Source organism: Pleurodeles waltl, chromosome 6 (assembly GCF_031143425.1).
Source record: "Pleurodeles waltl isolate 20211129_DDA chromosome 6, aPleWal1.hap1.20221129, whole genome shotgun sequence".
Classification (NCBI taxonomy): domain Eukaryota; kingdom Metazoa; phylum Chordata; class Amphibia; order Caudata; family Salamandridae; genus Pleurodeles; species Pleurodeles waltl.
Window position 1 is genome coordinate 825,039,699 of NC_090445.1, and position 18,787 is coordinate 825,058,485.

At 44.5% G+C, this 18,787-nt stretch overlaps 1 protein-coding gene across 4 annotated transcripts in view; it reads left to right on the forward strand.

Annotated features, from left to right (window-relative positions):
* NT5C2 (5'-nucleotidase, cytosolic II) overlaps window positions 1-18,787 on the forward strand; it is a 338,739-nt gene that overhangs the window by 149,442 nt on the left and 170,510 nt on the right. For all 4 annotated transcript variants that reach the window (XM_069239484.1, XM_069239485.1, XM_069239486.1 and 1 more), the window contains exons 4-5: window positions 16,987-17,104; window positions 17,964-18,059. In XM_069239484.1, coding sequence (XP_069095585.1) covers window positions 16,987-17,104; window positions 17,964-18,059 — 214 coding nt within the window. The remainder of the gene's footprint in view (window positions 1-16,986; window positions 17,105-17,963; window positions 18,060-18,787) is intronic.

An 18,787-nucleotide genomic window follows, 5' to 3' on the forward strand; every position in this document is an offset into this window, starting at 1 on the left:
TATGGGTAGGGTGTGGGCCCTAAGGGTTAGTATGTGTCTAACAGTTGTCCCTCAATATTTTCAGGTGACTCTGGTTACCCCAACCTCTCATGGCTACTGACCCCTGTGAGGAATCCCAGGACAAGGGCAGAGGAACATTACAATGAGACACATGGGCGAACAAGAAGAATAATAGAAAGGACATTTGGCTTCCTGTTGCCAGGTTTCGTTACCTCCATCTAACAGGCGGATCTCTGTACTACTCACCCAAGAAGGTGTGCCAGATCATCGTGGCATGCTGTATATTGCACAACCTTGCCTTATGTCGGCAGGTGCCACTTCTGCAGGAGGATGAGGCTGGAGATGGGCGTGTGGCAGCAGTGGACCCTTTGACAGTGAAAATGAGGAGGCAGAGGATGAGGACAACAGAAGTGCTAAAATACAACAGTACTTCCAATGACACACAGGTAAGACGCTGTAATTACACTTTACATTAACAGTTTTGTATTTTACATTGTCACTGGCAGGCTGATTTTCCCACTTCTATGGCCACATACTGTACCCTTTGGCATCTCTATTTGCAGATATTTGTACCCCACTATCACTCCTGGTGTGTTGACTGCAGCCAACCACAGGTCATTCCTATGTATACATTACTGTACAGTTATATTGCAGTGTTTAAAGCTTGTTAAACGAATACATGGTTAAATGATTTGACAGACTCCATACTTGGATTTATTCAAATGGTGTTTATTTCAGTACTAATGATTAGAGGGGGATGTGCAATGGGCTGAGGTGATGATGGAGGAATGTCCGGAATAGAGTCCAGTCTATTTGTATCACAGGTGCATTGTCCAAGGGGGCATAGGAAGGGGAACAATGGCAGTTCATGGTGGACAGGGTGACAGAGTGGGACACAAGGGTGACATTCAGGAGAGTCTTATTTCCTGGCGGGGGTCTTGGCAATGTTCTCTGGCTTCTGCTTGGATCGCAGGGACCGTTTGCGGGGTTGGGGTGCTGGTGGCCTGTTGTTCCTGTGGCGGGGCCTCCTGTCCACTAGCGGCAGCGGAGGTGGAAGGCTGTTCATCGGTTTGGCTAGTGTCAGGGGCCCGGTGGTGTGCCACTGCCTCCCTCATGGTGTTGGCCTTGGTTGCCAGCACCCCTGCAATGGAGACCAGGGTGGTGTTGATGTCCTTCAAGTCCTCCCTGATCCCCAGGTACTGTCCCTCCTGAAGCTGCTGGGTCTCCTGCAACTTGTCCAGTATCTGGCCCATCGTCTCCTGGGAATGATGGTATGCTCCCAGGATGTTGGTGAGTCCCTCCTGGCGAGTCGGTTCCCTGGGACTGTCCTCCCCCTGTCGCACCGCAGTTCTCCCAGCTTCCCTGTTGTCCTATGCCTCTGTCCCCTGAACTGTGTGCCCACTGCCACTGACCCCAGGTCCCTGATTGTCCTGTGTTTGTGGGGTGGCATGGGGTCCCTGTAGTGGTGGACACACTGCTGATTGACGTGTCCTGGGGAAGAAGGTATGGGCCCGCTGGGTGGGTACTGTGCTGGTGTTTCCTGAGGGGGGAGGGTCTGTGGTGGTATGTGACTGTGCCTGGGTTACCAACTGTGTGGAGATCCCTGATGGGCCAGGTTGGTCATCCAGATACAGGCGTCCAGAGCTGCTGTCATCACTGTAGGCCTCTTCTGGGAGTGAACTGGAAGTTGCTGGCACCTCCTCTCCGGTGACGTTGGGTGGGGGACCTGTGGGGATGTAAATGCAGTGTTATTATTTCTGTGTGTGTCATCTTTTGCATGGGTGTGTTGCCCTGTATGGTTGTTATTGCCCTGGCAGCTTTGCCTTGTGTGAGTAGTGATTTTGTGGGCTAGGTGATTCTCTCTAATGTGCATGCTTTAGTGATGGGTGTCCATGCAGGTCTGTGAGGGGTGTCCATGCATTGGTGTTGCATGCAGGGCTTGGTATTGGGATGTGTCGGTTGTGATGGTGGGGTATGTGGGAGATGGTGAAGTGATGGGAGTGAGGGTAAGGGTGGGGGTTTGTGATGGCATCACAGGGTGATAGTGATAGAGATTTGACTTACCGGTGTCCAGTCCTCCTCCTACTCCTGCCAGGCCTTCAGGATGCATGATTGCCAAGACTTGCTCCTCCAAAGTTGTTAGTTGTGGGGGAGGAGGTGGGGGTCCACCGCCAGTCCTCTGTAGAGCTGGTTGGTGTCTTGCTGCTGTGGAACGTACCTTCCCCCGTAGGTCATTCCACCTCTTCCTGATGTCATCCCTTGCTCTGGGGTGCTGTCCCTCGGCGTTGACCCTGTCCACGAATCTCCACCATAGCTCCATCTTCCTAGCAATGGAAGTCTGCTGCACCTGTGATCCGAATAGCTGTGGCTCTACCCAGATGATTTCCTCCACCATGACCCTTCGCTCCTCCTCAGAGAACCTTGGGTGTTGCTGCAGTACCATGGGTGTATTGTGAGTGGTGGTGTGGGGGGTGCTGTGTTGGGGTGTGTGATGTAGGGTGCGTGGATGGTGTATAGGTGATGGTAGTATGTGTCTGTGGTCTTGTCTGTGGTCTTGCTATCTCTCTTGTGGCACTTGTTTGTGATGGTAAAGGGTTATGGGTAATGTGGGTGTGTGTTTTATAGTGGTGTGGGTGTGTGGGTGGGGTGTGTGTATGTGTGTCAGGTGTGTGTAGTTTGAATTGTCCAATGTGGTGTAGCTTTGTTAGGTTGTGGGTATTATGAGCGCAGGGGTATGTACCGCCAGTGGTTTAGCGCCATTGAATGTCCGCCGCAGTGATTCGTGGGTCATAATGCTGTGGGCGTAGTTCTGTTGGCGTAACGGTGTGGGTTTTGCTACCACCAGTTTACCACTGACCTTTGGTCTGACGGACTTGTGTGTGTGGCTGTATAGTGACGGATTGCTATGTGTGGGTCATTTTATGAGTGGTGGTAATCTGCTGCGGCAGCAGTATGTTGGCGGCAGTCAGCATGGCGGTATGTGGGATTTGCCGCCAATGTCATAATGAGGACCAAAATCCTCTAAGGCACCTGTATCTGAAAAACTACTCAACCGATTTACACCAACCATATGAAACCATGCTACTTTCACACCAAGTTTGGTATAAATCCGTTCAGCAGTTTTCACTGTCGGCGCAAGGGAAATTTCCATGGGAGCTAAAAATTGAAACCACATCCTTTTTCACCACTTTACTCCCATGCACATAACTCCATAAAAATATTCATGGTTTCAACCTCCCAGACCCAACACAAGCTCCAAAACCACAAGAGACACCCTCCTCAATATTATAGAATCTTTCAGTGTGGGACAGCAAGTCACCCAACCAACACTCTACAATGCTATATCCTTGACTTTGTCTTCTTAGAAACATCATCAACCAAGTGCAAATCACCCATACCCCTGGACTGGATGAACCACCTCACCATCACTGTCCCCTTGCCCAGCATTTCACCAACAAACTTCAATAAACCTAAAAGAGAAGACTTCAAAGACTTCTCCATGACATCCTAATACTTTAGCTCATCTGCCATCCTGACAATTTTATGCCCAATGTCAGCATTCTTCTGAATAACGTCAATATGTTTCTGGAAACTTGTGAACATCCAGCTTCAAGTAAAATCTGCAAATGCAAGTCAAAACTATCCACCTGCAAACAGGAATGAAATAGAAGAAAAGTATACTTTTCAATGACCCTGATACTGAAGTCCCTCTGTGCAACACACAGACAGCTTATCATGTCAGCCGAACTAAAGTACTGTACCAGTGCCCTGACTGAAACCACAAACAGATGCAGAGCGCTTGTCAAGACATTGCACCATTCCCCTGCCAGACCCTCCTATCCCACACTCCAGACCCTCCCTGTCCCATACTCCACCGACACATCAAGTGCAATGCCATCAACCTCTTCCTCAGTGTAAAATATAGAAGGTACGACAACACATCAGCCACTTCTTGTAGAGGCTTAGAGTGGTCACCCTTCAAAGCTCTATTTCTTGCAGATCCCGTCAAAATACTCAGTTCTCTTAAAGCTACGTCCTACAAGATGCCGTACCCCGTTCCTTCATCAGTTCTCTTGCTGGGAAAGCGCTCTCATCCATACTCGTCGATCTTTGTGCCTCAGTCACTCAAGGCGTCTTACCAGAAGCTCTCATGACAGGACATATCTTTCCAGTACTACAAAAAACCTACACTAGACTCCTAATGACTTCACCAACTACTTGCTCATCACATAACTATCCTTCATCAGCAATATCATAAACAAATCTAATATTCTCAAATCTAAGTTCACATTAGTGCTAATCATCTCCTGCATGACTACCAGTCTCGCTTCAGATTATATGTTGCATTGAGACCTCTACCTTACATATCATAGATAATGCCCTTGTGACCACAGATGAATATTGCTGGACTTCACAACTGCCTTCATTACCCTCTTACACACCCTGGAATCAGGAATGGGATTCAGTGGCAGTGTCCTTCACTGATTCCCTTCTCGCCATTGTAACCAACAACAGTTTATTCCATGTATGTTGTCACCTCCAAGTCTCAAAACATCCCTATCAGATGTGAAGTCTTTCAGGGGTTCCATAATGACCCCTGTTATTTTAATTCTCTACATGGAGCCCCAATGGTCTCTACTCACAAATAACATCAGAGTTGGCCAACATGCGGATGATAGACAACTCTACCTAATAGTCCTCTACACTGTACACCTCCCATGCCTCAGACACTGCCTTCACCTCTTGCGACCTGAACGTCCCCTGCCTATCTGAAGCACAACCCCACCAAGATACAATTCCTGTTATTTATCAAGAACCATATGACGAAATAGCACAAACCTGGCTCAATGAAATAAACCTTGACAGCTTTGAACCCCAACTTTCACCTAATGGCAAGACAAATGGATATACATTGGACACCAGCCTTACACTTTTGGAACATATTGGCAAATATACAGACAAACTGGTACTCTAAGAAAGTGAAACAGTTTCTTGCACAAAGTGACTTCAGAACTGCCATCGAGGCCCCTATACCCTTCCATCTGGATTGTGGTAACGCCCTACTCCGTGGCCTCTCAGACTCCACATTGGCCCACTCTTAAGGGCATCTCACTGGCTGCAGCACGTCTCATCCAGGGCCCAAAGAAGTATGATCCCATCACCCAATCCTGATGGAACGCCATTGTCTCACAGTGCCATACCACACTATCTTTAAAATCAGCTGCACCATTTACAAAGCCATCAGGCCTAACACCCTTCCTTGTCTTGCAAACAAGCTGACCAGCTCTGGTGGCTCTGTGCTCTCTGGCATTCATGACCACATTAGACTGGAGACTAGGAAGTGTATATATAAAAGAAATGCAAGGCAGCTGACTTTTTGCATTTATGGACCCAGGATCTGTAACAGTACCTCTGTATTCTTCAAGACCACCTTGCATTGCACTAGTTTAGGAAATAGGTGAAAACGCACCGCTGTAAAGAACACTTCTTCACAATACGGTAGCAGTACACTTCTATTCCCTGAACCCAGTTACATTTTCTTCACTCATTGACTGTATACCTGCCTCTGACCCTGTACTGTGAACAGTTGCATTTTAGCTAAGTTTGCACTACACAAATGCCACATACATACAAACACGGAGACAGTGGGTCACACCCTCACTGACACAGATGGAAAGGTGTGCTTACACTATAAATCGCACAATATGGTATGCTGGCTCTGCCGAGTTATGCCTTATACTCAGGTCAGGAACTGTAATCCTCTGCCCTCTGAGGGCATGGTTGCTGTGGAACCCTTAGCCCTGCACGCCTGAACCGAGGAAAGGTGATCCTCACATTGTCAAGAACAGGTCTATGCCTCTACGCGCTTGCTAGATTAGTGTGACACAATGGCAAAAATAAGGAGTGGTACGGTTACATGCTCGTATGCCATGCAGGGGACATTTGTGTCACAACACTCACAATTTACATTATTGCTCCCTATTACAGCTGACCAATTTAAATTGCATTTGCAGAGCATTTTTGGAGCATTTCACAAAGGTATTTTAAGCCGTAAAGGTTTACAATGGAAAGTCATTCATGCTTGCAAAGAATTCATAAAAGAATTCCTGGCAGGAGTAATGGATTTACTACTGTGGAGTACTCTGCCACAAACTCAGAGGATTCCGCAGTAGCCTAATCCCCCATAGAGGGTGGGAAGTGGGCGTCAAAGAATAGTTTGGTTTATAAATTTGTGAACGGCTACACACGTGCATGTTTGTTGGTGTTCACAAACGTATCTCGGATCCAGCAGATCTGAACATTTCCTATCATGAAAATGGTCAGCAAGTTACCCCAGATGAGGGTGGGATTGACTGCACTTCCAGAATTTGAAGGGAAACAAATTGCCCTCAATTAGCTGTAAATGTAGGGAAAGGGATTTCTTCACAAGGTAAAATGTTTATCCTGCTGAAGGGGAAACAACGAATGCATTTGCACAGGCAGACTTCATTCTCTCTAGGCATAGTTTTACACTGCAGAATTACGCACGGTGAGAAAAGAATCCCATATGAGCCGTCACTTCACATTTGAAACCCTGCACCACCCTCTGCTTTTCTGGTGTACTTCTAAGATTATTTTTTTAATTAGAAAAAAAACATTCAAATGCGCTCAGGCAGAGAAGTAAATCTCCACTCGTTTTAATTGTAATCACGAGTTGGGCTCTGTATATTTTGCTTGAAAAGAATGTTATTTTACAAGGTCAGAAATTTGCAAGATTACAATTAGTAATGCTAGCCAGTAGCAACCTCACATTGTCACCCACATTTGGACTCCTAGAATACAAAGACACTCTAAAATACTTTCTAAGTCATGTACTGCTGTGTATTTACTCGAAATAGCAACATGTGCATGCTGAATTCCAGTGCCATGGAAGGGGGAAGGAAAGGAGAGTCCTCTGAGTTCAAGTTGCTTTTAGCTGTGGGCCCTTGTAGCGCTGTATAACGCTGATGTGTCAACACCCGAGCTCTGCTCACACTGTCTCACTCTGTATTGCAGAAAGATCACTGACCTGCAAGGTTGTATTACTCAAATGAATGTTTGCCCGCCCTGCGGGAAAATGTCATTGGCTTGTAGTCGGCTGATTGATTTGCATGTCATGGTGTACAGTGTTTACAAAATGGATCATTAGCGCGATGAACTTGGAATCTTTTAAGTAACAATAAAAAAAAATCCATCTGAGATGCATCAAAGGTGAGAGAGACGTAACTTGCCTTCCGGTAGTGGCACCCAGGCCGCTGATTTCTGGCTAAGACCTCGAGCGGGGATGCTTCGATTCTAAAACATGAGCACTTGGACCAGACGCCATAAAAGTTCAAGCGGGGGCCATAATTGGGCGTCCATTGTTCATTACTTTCCAAAAATATTGTATAAATGTAGCCATAAAACTGTGTTGGAAAATCCGTGTTCTGCTAAAGATCCAGACCACTTCTTGTCTTACTGAAGCTCTATCAATATTGTATGCCTGCAGTTATGGCAGCCTTAGAAAATTGTGAAGCCAAGAATTGATATAGCTGCACTACAACACCAGTTAGAAGCAAGATCTTAAGGGCCTGCTGGTACTTAAAGTTGTAGCTTGCGCTAGGTATAGCACCTTCTGAGCATGCATTTACCATTTGCCTCCCTGCTTGTTTTGAAGGCAAAGCTGTGTGCTGCTTACCTTTTCTTGACATACATGTTTCACAGACCGTGACAGCACGCTCTACGTCGGCCTACAACAGCCCTCTCTTTTCTTATTGGGCAGCTGTTTTCCAGTCTTCATGCTTCTTCTGGTGTCACTGCTCCTATTCGGCTTTTCTGTGTTTGCACTTCAGTTAAGACGACTGGAGCTGATGTCTACTGGCGGATTTGAAAACCCCATTGTGTGTTGATGCTGCAGTTACTGTTGCCAGTTTCGCTGTGCTTCATCCCAGTTGCCAGCTCCACAGTAAATGTGATGGGGCATAGATGGGCACAATGCATCACAAACTGCATTTTGTAGTGCAGTTTTAGTACTACAATAGTACTACAAGTTTACTACAAAGTGCACTTTTAAACTACTATGCTGGTACTTTACATTTGCAGTTTGTGAATATCCCCCAGGCCCTTCAATTTGATGATACATGTGAATTACACTTTTCGAATTTTGTGAATCGCCAAAAAGTAGCAGAATTGCCCAGTGTGTAAATTACTCAAAAGTGTAAATTACATTTGTGAATCAGTCCGTTAATCTTGACCCTTGGCAGGTGCATTTAGTAAACCTTCGATAGTGGCCTTTTGGTGTCTCCAGTTTTACTGCTGGAGAGGTAGATATAAGAGGGAGAGGTAAGAGATGAGAAAATACACAAGTAGACTTTAGCTATTCAAAGTCATACAAATGAGAACCATGACCCAGATATGCAATGAGAGAAAAAGGACAGCAGGCTGTTCTCCAGTTGTTGATTTTCGACAATTAATTGTCTCACTCCTGCCCAATATGTCTCAACCATTACTGGCTACTTTTTCATCAAGTACATTAGCACATCCCAGCTAATATAGAAGCTAACCTTGTTAAGCTGAGCTAAAACCATAATGTAACTAAAAATACAGAACATCATACCCAGAGCAATGCACCTATGTGACAAACTTATTGCATGGCCGTCTGAGAAGTACTTGATGTGGGTGCGCAACATACTGTGGCAACATGTTCCTTTAACACTCATTTTGTTCTAGGCACACAAGTGAGCCTCCCCAGGAATTGTAGTTCCTGTAGTCTTAATAGTATTCCAGAGTTCAATACTGTTCAGGAAAGTGGGTCTCTGCGCCACACAGTGATGCAGTTCTTCAGAATTTTTATGTTTTGCAGTTTAAATCCATTCAGACATTTCCCGACAACCTCTCTAAGCACGTCATTGTGATTGGAATTCTTCAGGAAAAAGGTAGCCCATACATTTTTAGGTTCAAATGTGGAGGTCATGTTGTTGCATCAGTTTTGGTGCAAATAACAGGCAGGAAGTGAGGTGCGGACTGTGAGCTTCAACAGCTATTTAGTAGGTGTTGGAACTGCTGGCAGTCCTAAGTGGACTTAATTTACTATAATAGTTGTGACATAACAGTGCCTTCAGTGGTTGGGAGTCCTGTTGTACATCATCCAACTATATTATATTTAGCCTAATTTAGGTATTTTCAAGTTTGTGGTCCTTACTCGACCAACCAGAAAGTGCCTTAGGGACTTAGCAAGTGGTAAGTAAGCACAGTAAAAGTGCTACAATCAAATTGGCTGTTAGAAATGGGTCTCTAGTGGCAGTAGTTTGCACCCTGTCCAACTATGGACCCTCACTCTAGTCAAAGTAAGAGAGTCACACAGCTAAGATAACCCCTACTCACTCCCTTAGTAGCCTGGCTCAAGCAGTTAGGCTAATCTCAGAGGCAATGTGTAAAGTATTTGTGTACACCCACCCACCCAACCACCCCCCTCCACAAGTTTAGAAAAATAGCCAATATTTATCTGAGTAAAACAAGACCAAAACCACAAAACTCCAACATACACAAGTAAAAATACAAGTTTTCAAAGATTAAATGTAGTATAGTGCTTAGATAAACAATAGTTGTAACTGGGGCTATCAGAATGGCTTGACTGAGTCGCATCCAGCCATCTGGCGCCACCGGCCACAGAGTTGTATAGACCCTGGTTACAGTACCTTAGAAACTATGAGGAAACAGAACAGGTGAGGCGTCACTGGAGCTGGTGCGGTGTCAGTTCCTTACTACCACTTGGGGGGGTGAGAGGCGTCAGTTACTTACTGCTAGGCGGTGGGGTGAGGCATCGGTTTATTATGGTTGCAGAGGATGTGATGCAGCGTTGGCTGTGAAGCTTTTGTTCTTTATGACAAGGCAGGGTCGATGAATCCAGCAGGTCAAGACACAAGGCATCGACTTTGAGGTGTCACACACACACTACGAGGCCACAGGTGCTGCAAGGGAGTTGGGTGCTATGGATGTCCGTGACAGCACTCAGGACTTGCGCTGTGGCGGGACTTGGGAGGTGCTGCGGTGGCATCCCACCTGTGTTGTGGGCTAAGGTCATTGCACTCAGCGGGGACCACGGCTCCAGTACAGGCAGCAGCGCAGGGTCAGACAGCAGCGCCGGTTCCGAAGTTGTTCTGGAAGTCGATGCACTAGTTTCTTCCTTGTTACACCAGAACTAACTCCCAAGGTCCCAGGAACTGGATTTGGCTCCACTTGGCAAGTCAAGACTCAGCAAGAGAGCATAGGAGCTGGCAGGTGAAGTGTTTGATGTCCCTGAGACTTCTTAACAGGAGGCAAGTTCAGTCCAAGCCCTTGGAGAACCTTTGGAAGCAGGATGTAAAAAGCCAAGTCCAATCATTTCACTCCCAGGACAGAAGCAGCAGGCCAGCACAACAACGCAATAGGCAGAGTGGCAGTCCCTTCTACAGTATCCAGCTCATTTCCTGGCAGAATTTCCTCAGCCAGAAGGATTCTAACTAGATGGTGTCAGAGATCCTGTACTTATACCCATTTCTGTTTTTGGAGCAGGGACTTCAAAGAGAAATGTTGGTAGTGCTCAAGACCTGGCCTTTCCCTGGCCTGTCCCCAGGCACACTCTAGGGTGTTGGAGACTGCTTTGTGTGAGGACATGCACACCCCTATTCAGGTGCAGGTATCAGCTGCTCCCACCACTCTAGCTCAAGAAGACCCATCAGCCTTGTGATGGGCCATCAGAATATGCAGGGCACACCTCGGCTCCCTTTGTGTGACTGTCTAAGGTAACTGCACAGACAGCCCAAATGTCATCCTGACCCAGATGTGTATTCAGCAGAATAGTGGCATTTTCAAACTCACAGTTCAAAAACCAACTTCACCAAAATATGCATTTTTAAATCGTGAGTTTGGAGACCCAAAGCTCTATCTGCTCCCAATGGGAAATTACACTTAAAAGATATTTCAAGGCATTCCCCATGTTACCCTATGGGAGAGATCGGTCTTGCAGTAGTGAAAAATGAAATTAGTAGTATTTCACTATCAGGACACGTAAAACACACAAGTACACGTCCTACCTTTCAAATATCCTGTACCCTGCCCACGGGGCTGCCTTAGGCCTACCTTAGGGGTGACTTACAGGTAATAAAAGAGGTGGTTTGGGCTTGGCCAGTGGGTGCACTTGACAGATTGACATGGCAGTTTAAAACTGTACACACAGGCACTGCAGTGGCAGGCCTGAGACGTTTGCAGGGCTACTTATGTGGATGTCACAGTCAGTCCTGCGGGCCCACTAGTAGCATTTGATTTACAGGCCCTGGCTACACCTGGTACACTATACTAGGGACTTACTAGGAAATCAGATATGCCAATCATTGAGAAACCAATCACCAATTCAGTTTACACAGGGGCACTTGCACTTGAGCACTGTTCAGCAGTGGTAAAGTGCCAAGAGTCCTAAAGCCAACAAAAACGAAATTCAGCACAAGATCTAAAACAGGAGGTCAGAGTCAGACAGGGGACGCCACACCAAGAGCTGACATATCTAATTGCTGTAATTCACTATTTAGCAGTTGGTAAAAATTGTAAAACACCTCTCAGATACATATGGAGGACCGGTGTACTTAATAGTGGACTAGACCAGACAGAGATAAATGCTTAGGAGTTATGTCAGTCTGTGCAATACACTTAGGGAAAAGTGTGTGCTCACAGCCACTAACATTAAAAGGAAATGCCTATAGAAATCTGCATTATAGCAACCCACCAGTGCTGTCACCAAAGCAGAAATCCATCTTCTTCACACAATGCCTCCTTTCTTTCACACTGAGATAAGTAGGAGAAATTCAGTACATGTGCTGAGCTATTGATGTGTACACAAAGTATAAATAAATGAATTATTGCATCCATTCTTCCATAAGAAGGACACTTGATGCAACTAGGGAGCAATAGGTCACCTGATCTGGATAGAAATAAAACATGTATTTGTAAGCTGTCAATTTGAGGAAGGAATGAAGCTCCCTAACACAGTAACTGAAAACCAAACCTACCACATGAACCCCAGACCTATGTTCAAGAAAAGTGCAGATCTGTGTCTGCTTTCAAAAAATACAACAAAGTGCTCCCAGTAACTTGCAGGTTGACTTTTATTACGGTCCATATCACTTAAAGAAAATGTAAGGGTATCAAGTCATACAATTGTTGTAAAACCACTGTAAAATATACCAAACTAGGAGAAATCATTAAACAGGGACAAGTAAAAATTCCATCAAAGGGCAGGTAAAATAATAATCGAATTAAATCAATATATTGGATGCAATTTTGTGATAATGGCCCCAGAAGGCACGTTTTGGGGGTTTCCACGATCCTGATTGCAGCATGAACATCAGTGTAGAACAGTCGTATTTTCCTCCACTTGAATTCATTATAGAGTATGAAACTAAGCCATTCGAGACTCCATTCCAGGTTCTGCTTGTGATAAACTGGCACGTTCTAGGTCTTGTTTACCTTTCGTGGGGCTGAAAGATGTTCTGAGAATCTGCTTGTACTCTGAGCTCAGTCATGGTAAGCGAGTCCAGCTGGCATTGCCAATGCTTGTTAATAATCAATGACCATTAGTTATAGGGCTGAACCAGGGACAGATAAGGCGCCCACCCCTAGTGATTTTATCTTCTCGGCTAAAGTGTTTCATCACTCAAAAATGTTTATTCTTGGAAATGTGCCCCCCCCAACTTCAGGCTGGCGGCAGTAGATGCGACAGAGGGGCAGGTTCTTGATTCTGTCACAAGCATTACATTTTGTGTTTTTTATTATTAAATTTCCCATGCGTATTGTAGCCCCGAGTGCGGCCTTCAAGCATGTTGTTCCTTAGCTATGTCCTCGTTATGGTGAGGACTGGAATGGGGAATTGGCTGAAGCAGTAAGGCTCTCATTTGATTACTTATCGGTAATCCCTTGCTCTAATCCTCTCCTCTCTTTCTCAGTACAGTCTTTAAACAAGGAGCTAATGTTAAGACTTTTATCTGGGTCCTCCGGGCTGGGTGAGGGCGAGGGCACTATTTATTTGGTTTTCAAAGCGAGGCGGGAGGGGGTGCAGAAGGGACAATTGAAGTAGTGCGCGTACACAGTTCATCGGTAATCAAAGCAATGCATCTGCTGCTCGATTCTCGTGTGCGCCACGGATTTAACTTGTTAAATATTAAATTGCAAGTGGGAGGGAGGCAGCTGCGGCGAACCAGTCGTCGGGTCGTAACTGGGCTAAAACCATTGTTCACTCACCCGTGTTTTATAAATAATTCACTCGGTTGGCAGTTCATCGTGAGTGAGCCCCTCGAGTGATATCTGTGTCTTCAGTGATCGAAAATATACAACATTATCCAAGGAAACGTTCAGGGGGCTGTGTTTAAGGCAATAATTCGGATGTTGTTTATAATGCAACAATACACGTTTTTGTTATATATAGTTTAAGTGGCAGATAAAACGTCAGTGTACCTATAGGCCCGTTCTATTCATGGACAGATATTAAAGCTATTGCTGGTGGTAAAGGTCGTATTTGGTGCTGTCCCAGTTAAATTTAAGAAGGCTAATTCCTGCTTTTTTTTAGGTCAGGCAGTACTGTCAGGTCTTCAAAGATAGGACTATTTTTATTTTGTGCATGTTTTAATCCCTCTACCACAAAGAAAAAGATCCACGATTCTAGTGTTTGTTTGCATTAATGGAACTGTGTATTTTAGTTTACTGAATGGCATAATTTGACTAACGTGTAAGGTATCAGAATTGCGAATGCAAAGACTGTGTATGTAGGTTTGCACGTAGTATGTATATAGTGCAAACCTAGCTGGAAATCAGTAGAGCACTATGTAGAGCCCAAGACAGAGACTTAGGCCCTCATCATGACTTCAGCGGTCTTTTTAAAAGACCACCGAAGCCGCTGCAGTGAGCATACTGCCAATGCTGGAGGTATGCTGCATGCCCTATTGGGGGTTTTCTGCTGGGCCAGTGGAAAACTTACCACAACATTGCCACCCGCTCGTAATGTTGGGTGCGACAGCACCCGGCATGTGAAATGCGCGCAGGACTGCCCATGGGGGCCCCTGCAGTGCCTATGCCATGTGCATGGGCAGTGCAGGGGACCCCATGGGGCCCCTGTTGCCCCTTTCTGCCAGCCTTTGCATGGCGGTAAGGCTGCCATGCAAAGGCTGGTGGAAAGGGGACTCTTAATCCCCAGGGCAGCAATGCTTGCAGCGCTGCCCTGGCGAATTGTGACTGCAGAGACCGCCAGGCTGTTGACAGGCGGCAACCCTGCGGTGCTGGTGTCGGACTGTGTCCCATGTGCCACGGTCATAATAGGGCGGTCCGACCGCCATCGCAAGTGTGGCAGTCTTGAGACCGCCACACTCGTAATGAGGGCCTTAGTCAGCATGTGATTGGATGGAAAGCTTGTTTTTATAAACATAAGTGAAGTTTTACTGCATCATGATATAGCATTTTTTAAAGGGATGTGTCTTTAGTCCTTTCCTTAATTAGAACAGGGTTGTGGTAGCTCTGATGGATACGGGGATTTCTTGTGAGAATGAGATTGGTGCCAGGGGTGAATCCAAGAGACTTGATGTGGTGGTTCGAATCAGTTGACATTTAGGTTGTTAAGCTTAGGTGTGGACTGGTTGTTGTTTGTCGCTCTTGGCAAAAGCGAGGAATCTATTTTGGTTGCGTTGAGTTTGATAGATGCTGGACGTCCAGGTCTAGGAGAAGTGCAAGCAGTGTTTCTGGTGTGTGTCTAGAGCCGAGAGGGCCTTCATTACAGTTGTGTGTTGTTGGTATATGAGAAGTTGCAGGGTTAGTCTGTCCTTATTTGATCCACCTTTGATATTCCAGCATGTACACTAGATTGCCCCCGAAGCCCCTTGATCATGGAAAGTGACTGGTTGGATACATCTCTTCATTGGCTAGGCTCCTAGATCATCTGACCATAAAGATAAGAAGGGAACTGTTATGTTATTTATGTTTCAAAAGTGTGAAGCACAGCCATTCATTTGTTCTCTGTAGTTAGTATGCAAGGGGTTTCTGTTGGTGTGTATTTCTTTGTTTAAGCCATATCTTCTATTTCAACACTCCAGCTGTACTGCAGCTCTCTGGCTGGTCTAACTGACTGAAGCTTGGGTAGAACGTGCACTTGGTGATATAGTGATAGTCTACCTTTTCCGCAGCTAGTGATGGGTTTGAAAAAGTAGACAGTAGCACAACTGGTGTAGCTGGGCATGTTCTCTCCACCCAGTTGTTAATTTCCAAAGTATCAAATTCATAAAGAACTGCTCCAATGAAGACCAAGAATATGTCCTCAGTCCAGGTCCAGTTAGAGGCATGGAAAAGTATTGCAGCTTGGTACAGCCACCAGGGACAATTGTAGAAGTCCTTATTGAGTGGGAACATTAAATGTGGGGTTGGGGGGCAGGAATATAGAGGGAGGGGTTGCTATATTGTATTCAAGACGATGTGTCTCGCAAGTCATCTTTACATTAAATAGGGCCTTGGAAATCTGGTATGGCAGGATTGAGACTATTTTGTGGACCTCTGATCTAGTACACTGGGAGGTGGCCTTAACCTGCAGCATCAGGGTTCCAGGTATCTTCCTAGACCCCAAATAATTATGTAAATATGTCAGTGTTACATCAATAGACCGACTGTCGTGCTGATTGGTGCGAGTTCTACTACTTTTTTTCTGACCAACTCCGGTTTCTTGAATTGGGAGGGTTTTTCCCTAGGCTCATCGGGTGCATCCTGTTGGTTGATGTTGTTCACCCTAAAATTGGAACCCTTTTAAATAGCCATTTAACGTTTATGGTTTTTAAGTGTCTGTAAGTGTGCGTTAGGGCCTTTGGCAGCCATGCATGCCTTTGCAATTAAAAAAGGTACCCAGACCAGCCATTTACAGAAGGCACATATCTCTCAAGAGACCTATTTTGGGTGCTTATCAGTTACTAACAGCGGCAGCTCATCCATTGAAACATTGACATTGGGACAAGTTAGAATTGTAACTGGTTTCCTACCTCGATGCCTTGGTAAACTGTTTGTTGCTCCGGTCATTGATCGCTGGTGGCCCTGGTAAACAAGGCACAGGGACTTTTACTTAATGGCCAGTTTCTTTTCTCAAGGAAAATGCAGCATTCCTGCGGATGGGAATCGCATTTTACCTTTTGATGGTATTTTTGTTAGGATTTATAAGAATATATGGCTTTTGTCTAGTTGCCTAGGCTGAAACTGTCTGAGATGTCCTCCCATGAACCCATGGCATTTGCAAAACTAGGACAAATGCAAACATAATACCACCTTGTAAACATTTGCAGCATTGGATCTGGCCTCTTGCATCAGAATATTTTTTTACATTAGAGAACTGGGACCCGAAAGTTCTTTGAAATTACAAATGTCATGGTCTCCAGTTCATGGGACAAAATGACCTCAGACCCCAGTGTTATTTGTACCGTAGACCCTTATTATGTAAGTACGATCAAATTGTTTAAAATATCTAGACCTCACAGTGACATGTTGTATTTTTTTCATGTTACTCTTAATTTTATCTGTAAAGGAAGACATGCTTCTTTTAAAATTAACACCTCACTGGACACGGATTGTTATTACCACGTCAAAAGTTCCAAAATAATCATGCTGTCCTGTGGTGAGCCTTGACTTCTCGCACTAGAGAGTTAAGTGTACTGGGTGGTAACTTGGTCATCTCATTGATGTACGTTACTATAGTGGCCTTGGGACACCAGTAGTAAACAACAATACTCAAATGGATACTTCCCAGTTACCACTGAGTGCTCCAAGACACAGCAAAAAGGACTCACTGTGCCAATAAAAAGAAGGGGATATATATGTCAAAATAATTTTGTATTTAAAATGAAAGAAAATTCCTCCCACGGTATTGTTTTTAACTCTTTGCAACTTTTTCCTTTTTGCAACTTATATTTGCATTTGTGCTGCTTGTGTTTTTTTCAGTGTACAAGTCTCCCGAGTATGAATCACTTGGCTTTGATTTAACGGTTGAAAGATTGGTTTCTATTGGCTATCCTCAGGAACTTCTGAGCTTTGTTTATGATCCTACATTCCCTACCAGGTAAAGTTATTTGTTAAAAACCTTTACTTTGCTATCACTCACCCTAAAGTTTATCTCATGAGCTGACATAGTTCCCCATTTACATTTGCGTCACCAGAACATATCATTGTGTTTTATGTCTTTCTTCATTTCTTTGTATGGTTTACTTTACAGCCCCTTCTTTAGAGACTCATTTCATGTTTATTCGTTTGTGACTTTTCATCACACAAGCCAAATACAGAGGACTGCGGTTTTCTTGTAAATGGGACAACTTGCTGCTGGCTATTGCATTACACTAGATGTGGCTGTAATTTATTCCAAACAATTTCAGTGTCTGCTCGCTACACACCTTTATTGATACCTTGTTCTCGACCTGGTCACTGTTTAGATCTCGTTTGGGTGACTCCGAAGTGACTATGAAAAAACATGTTTGTACATTGTAGAAAGTCACTTGGAATAGGTTCGAATGCACGTTATCTCCTGCAGTGCCTACTGATAAGCTGTTTTATTAAACTCATATTTTGGGGGAAGTGGGTTTCTTACCTCTGGCTCCGCATTGCTCCCCATGCTCCTTCATACTTTCACACCACATAACACCAATCATTTGCCTTCGGTTTTGGAAAGCTGAATCTAACACGCAATCGCACAAACAATTTCAATGCAGTGCAAGTGTGATTTAATTTATCAAGATAATTGATGAGTACGTCCTGGAAAAGTGATGCCAGTCACAGCTATTAAACATTCGGTTCTCATGTGCACACAGATCTGGGGAGGTTACACGTCACAAGCGGAGGATGGAGAGTTTGGCTACTCGCAATGTCTTGGATTGGATATTGTGCTTTCTCTTTTCTATTAAACTTCTCTGGTGTCTGTTCCATAGGGGCCTGGTATTTGACACAATGTACGGAAATCTGTTGAAAGTAGATGCATATGGAAATATCCTGGTTTGTTCCCACGGTTTTAACTTCATGAGAGGGTAAGTAAGGAAATACTTAAACATCGCTATGCTTGCTGCGTGGCAGATTGTAGTTAAAAATTAGTAGCATGCTTAAAATGATGTTATTAATGCCTTATATAAAAAGTGCAAATTGTCTCGATGATTTCAAGTTAAAAAGTTACAGTATTCTCAATGGATTTACTACTTCGAAATAACCCTTCTATTACCTTGTGTTAAAACCCTGAGTTCAAGCTGTAGTTTATGCTGAAAGCATGATCTGGTCAACGGGAAGCTGAATGGAATGGAAAGTGCCAATCACAAAGCAGAGATTATTATCAAAAGCCTTACCCACCAGTCCAAAGACCAGTCCAAAGTTTCTGAAATTTGTTCTATTTCCCTCTGAGCTTCGAGGGTATTCCTTTCAGGTTGTATCCTTGACGCAGATGTAGACATTAGGTTATTCAAAGAAGGGCGGTCCATCTGCTCATTTTATCAGAAGTTGATTTTCGTCTGGTAAACTTGCTGTTTACCAATTGCATTCACCCATTTGTAAACCTGCTTCTTTCACAACATAAGGATACACCTTATGAGAACTGCCTAATCTTTTACATGAAAAGATTTGGTGCATTTATTATTTCATTGAATATTGACACATTCGTAAGCATTTAATCAGATTTAATGACACCCACAAAAGTGGTTATAAATGATTTCTTAAACCTAATCATTTAGTGTACTTCATTTATGATGTGTTGTTCCTAAAATGGAAT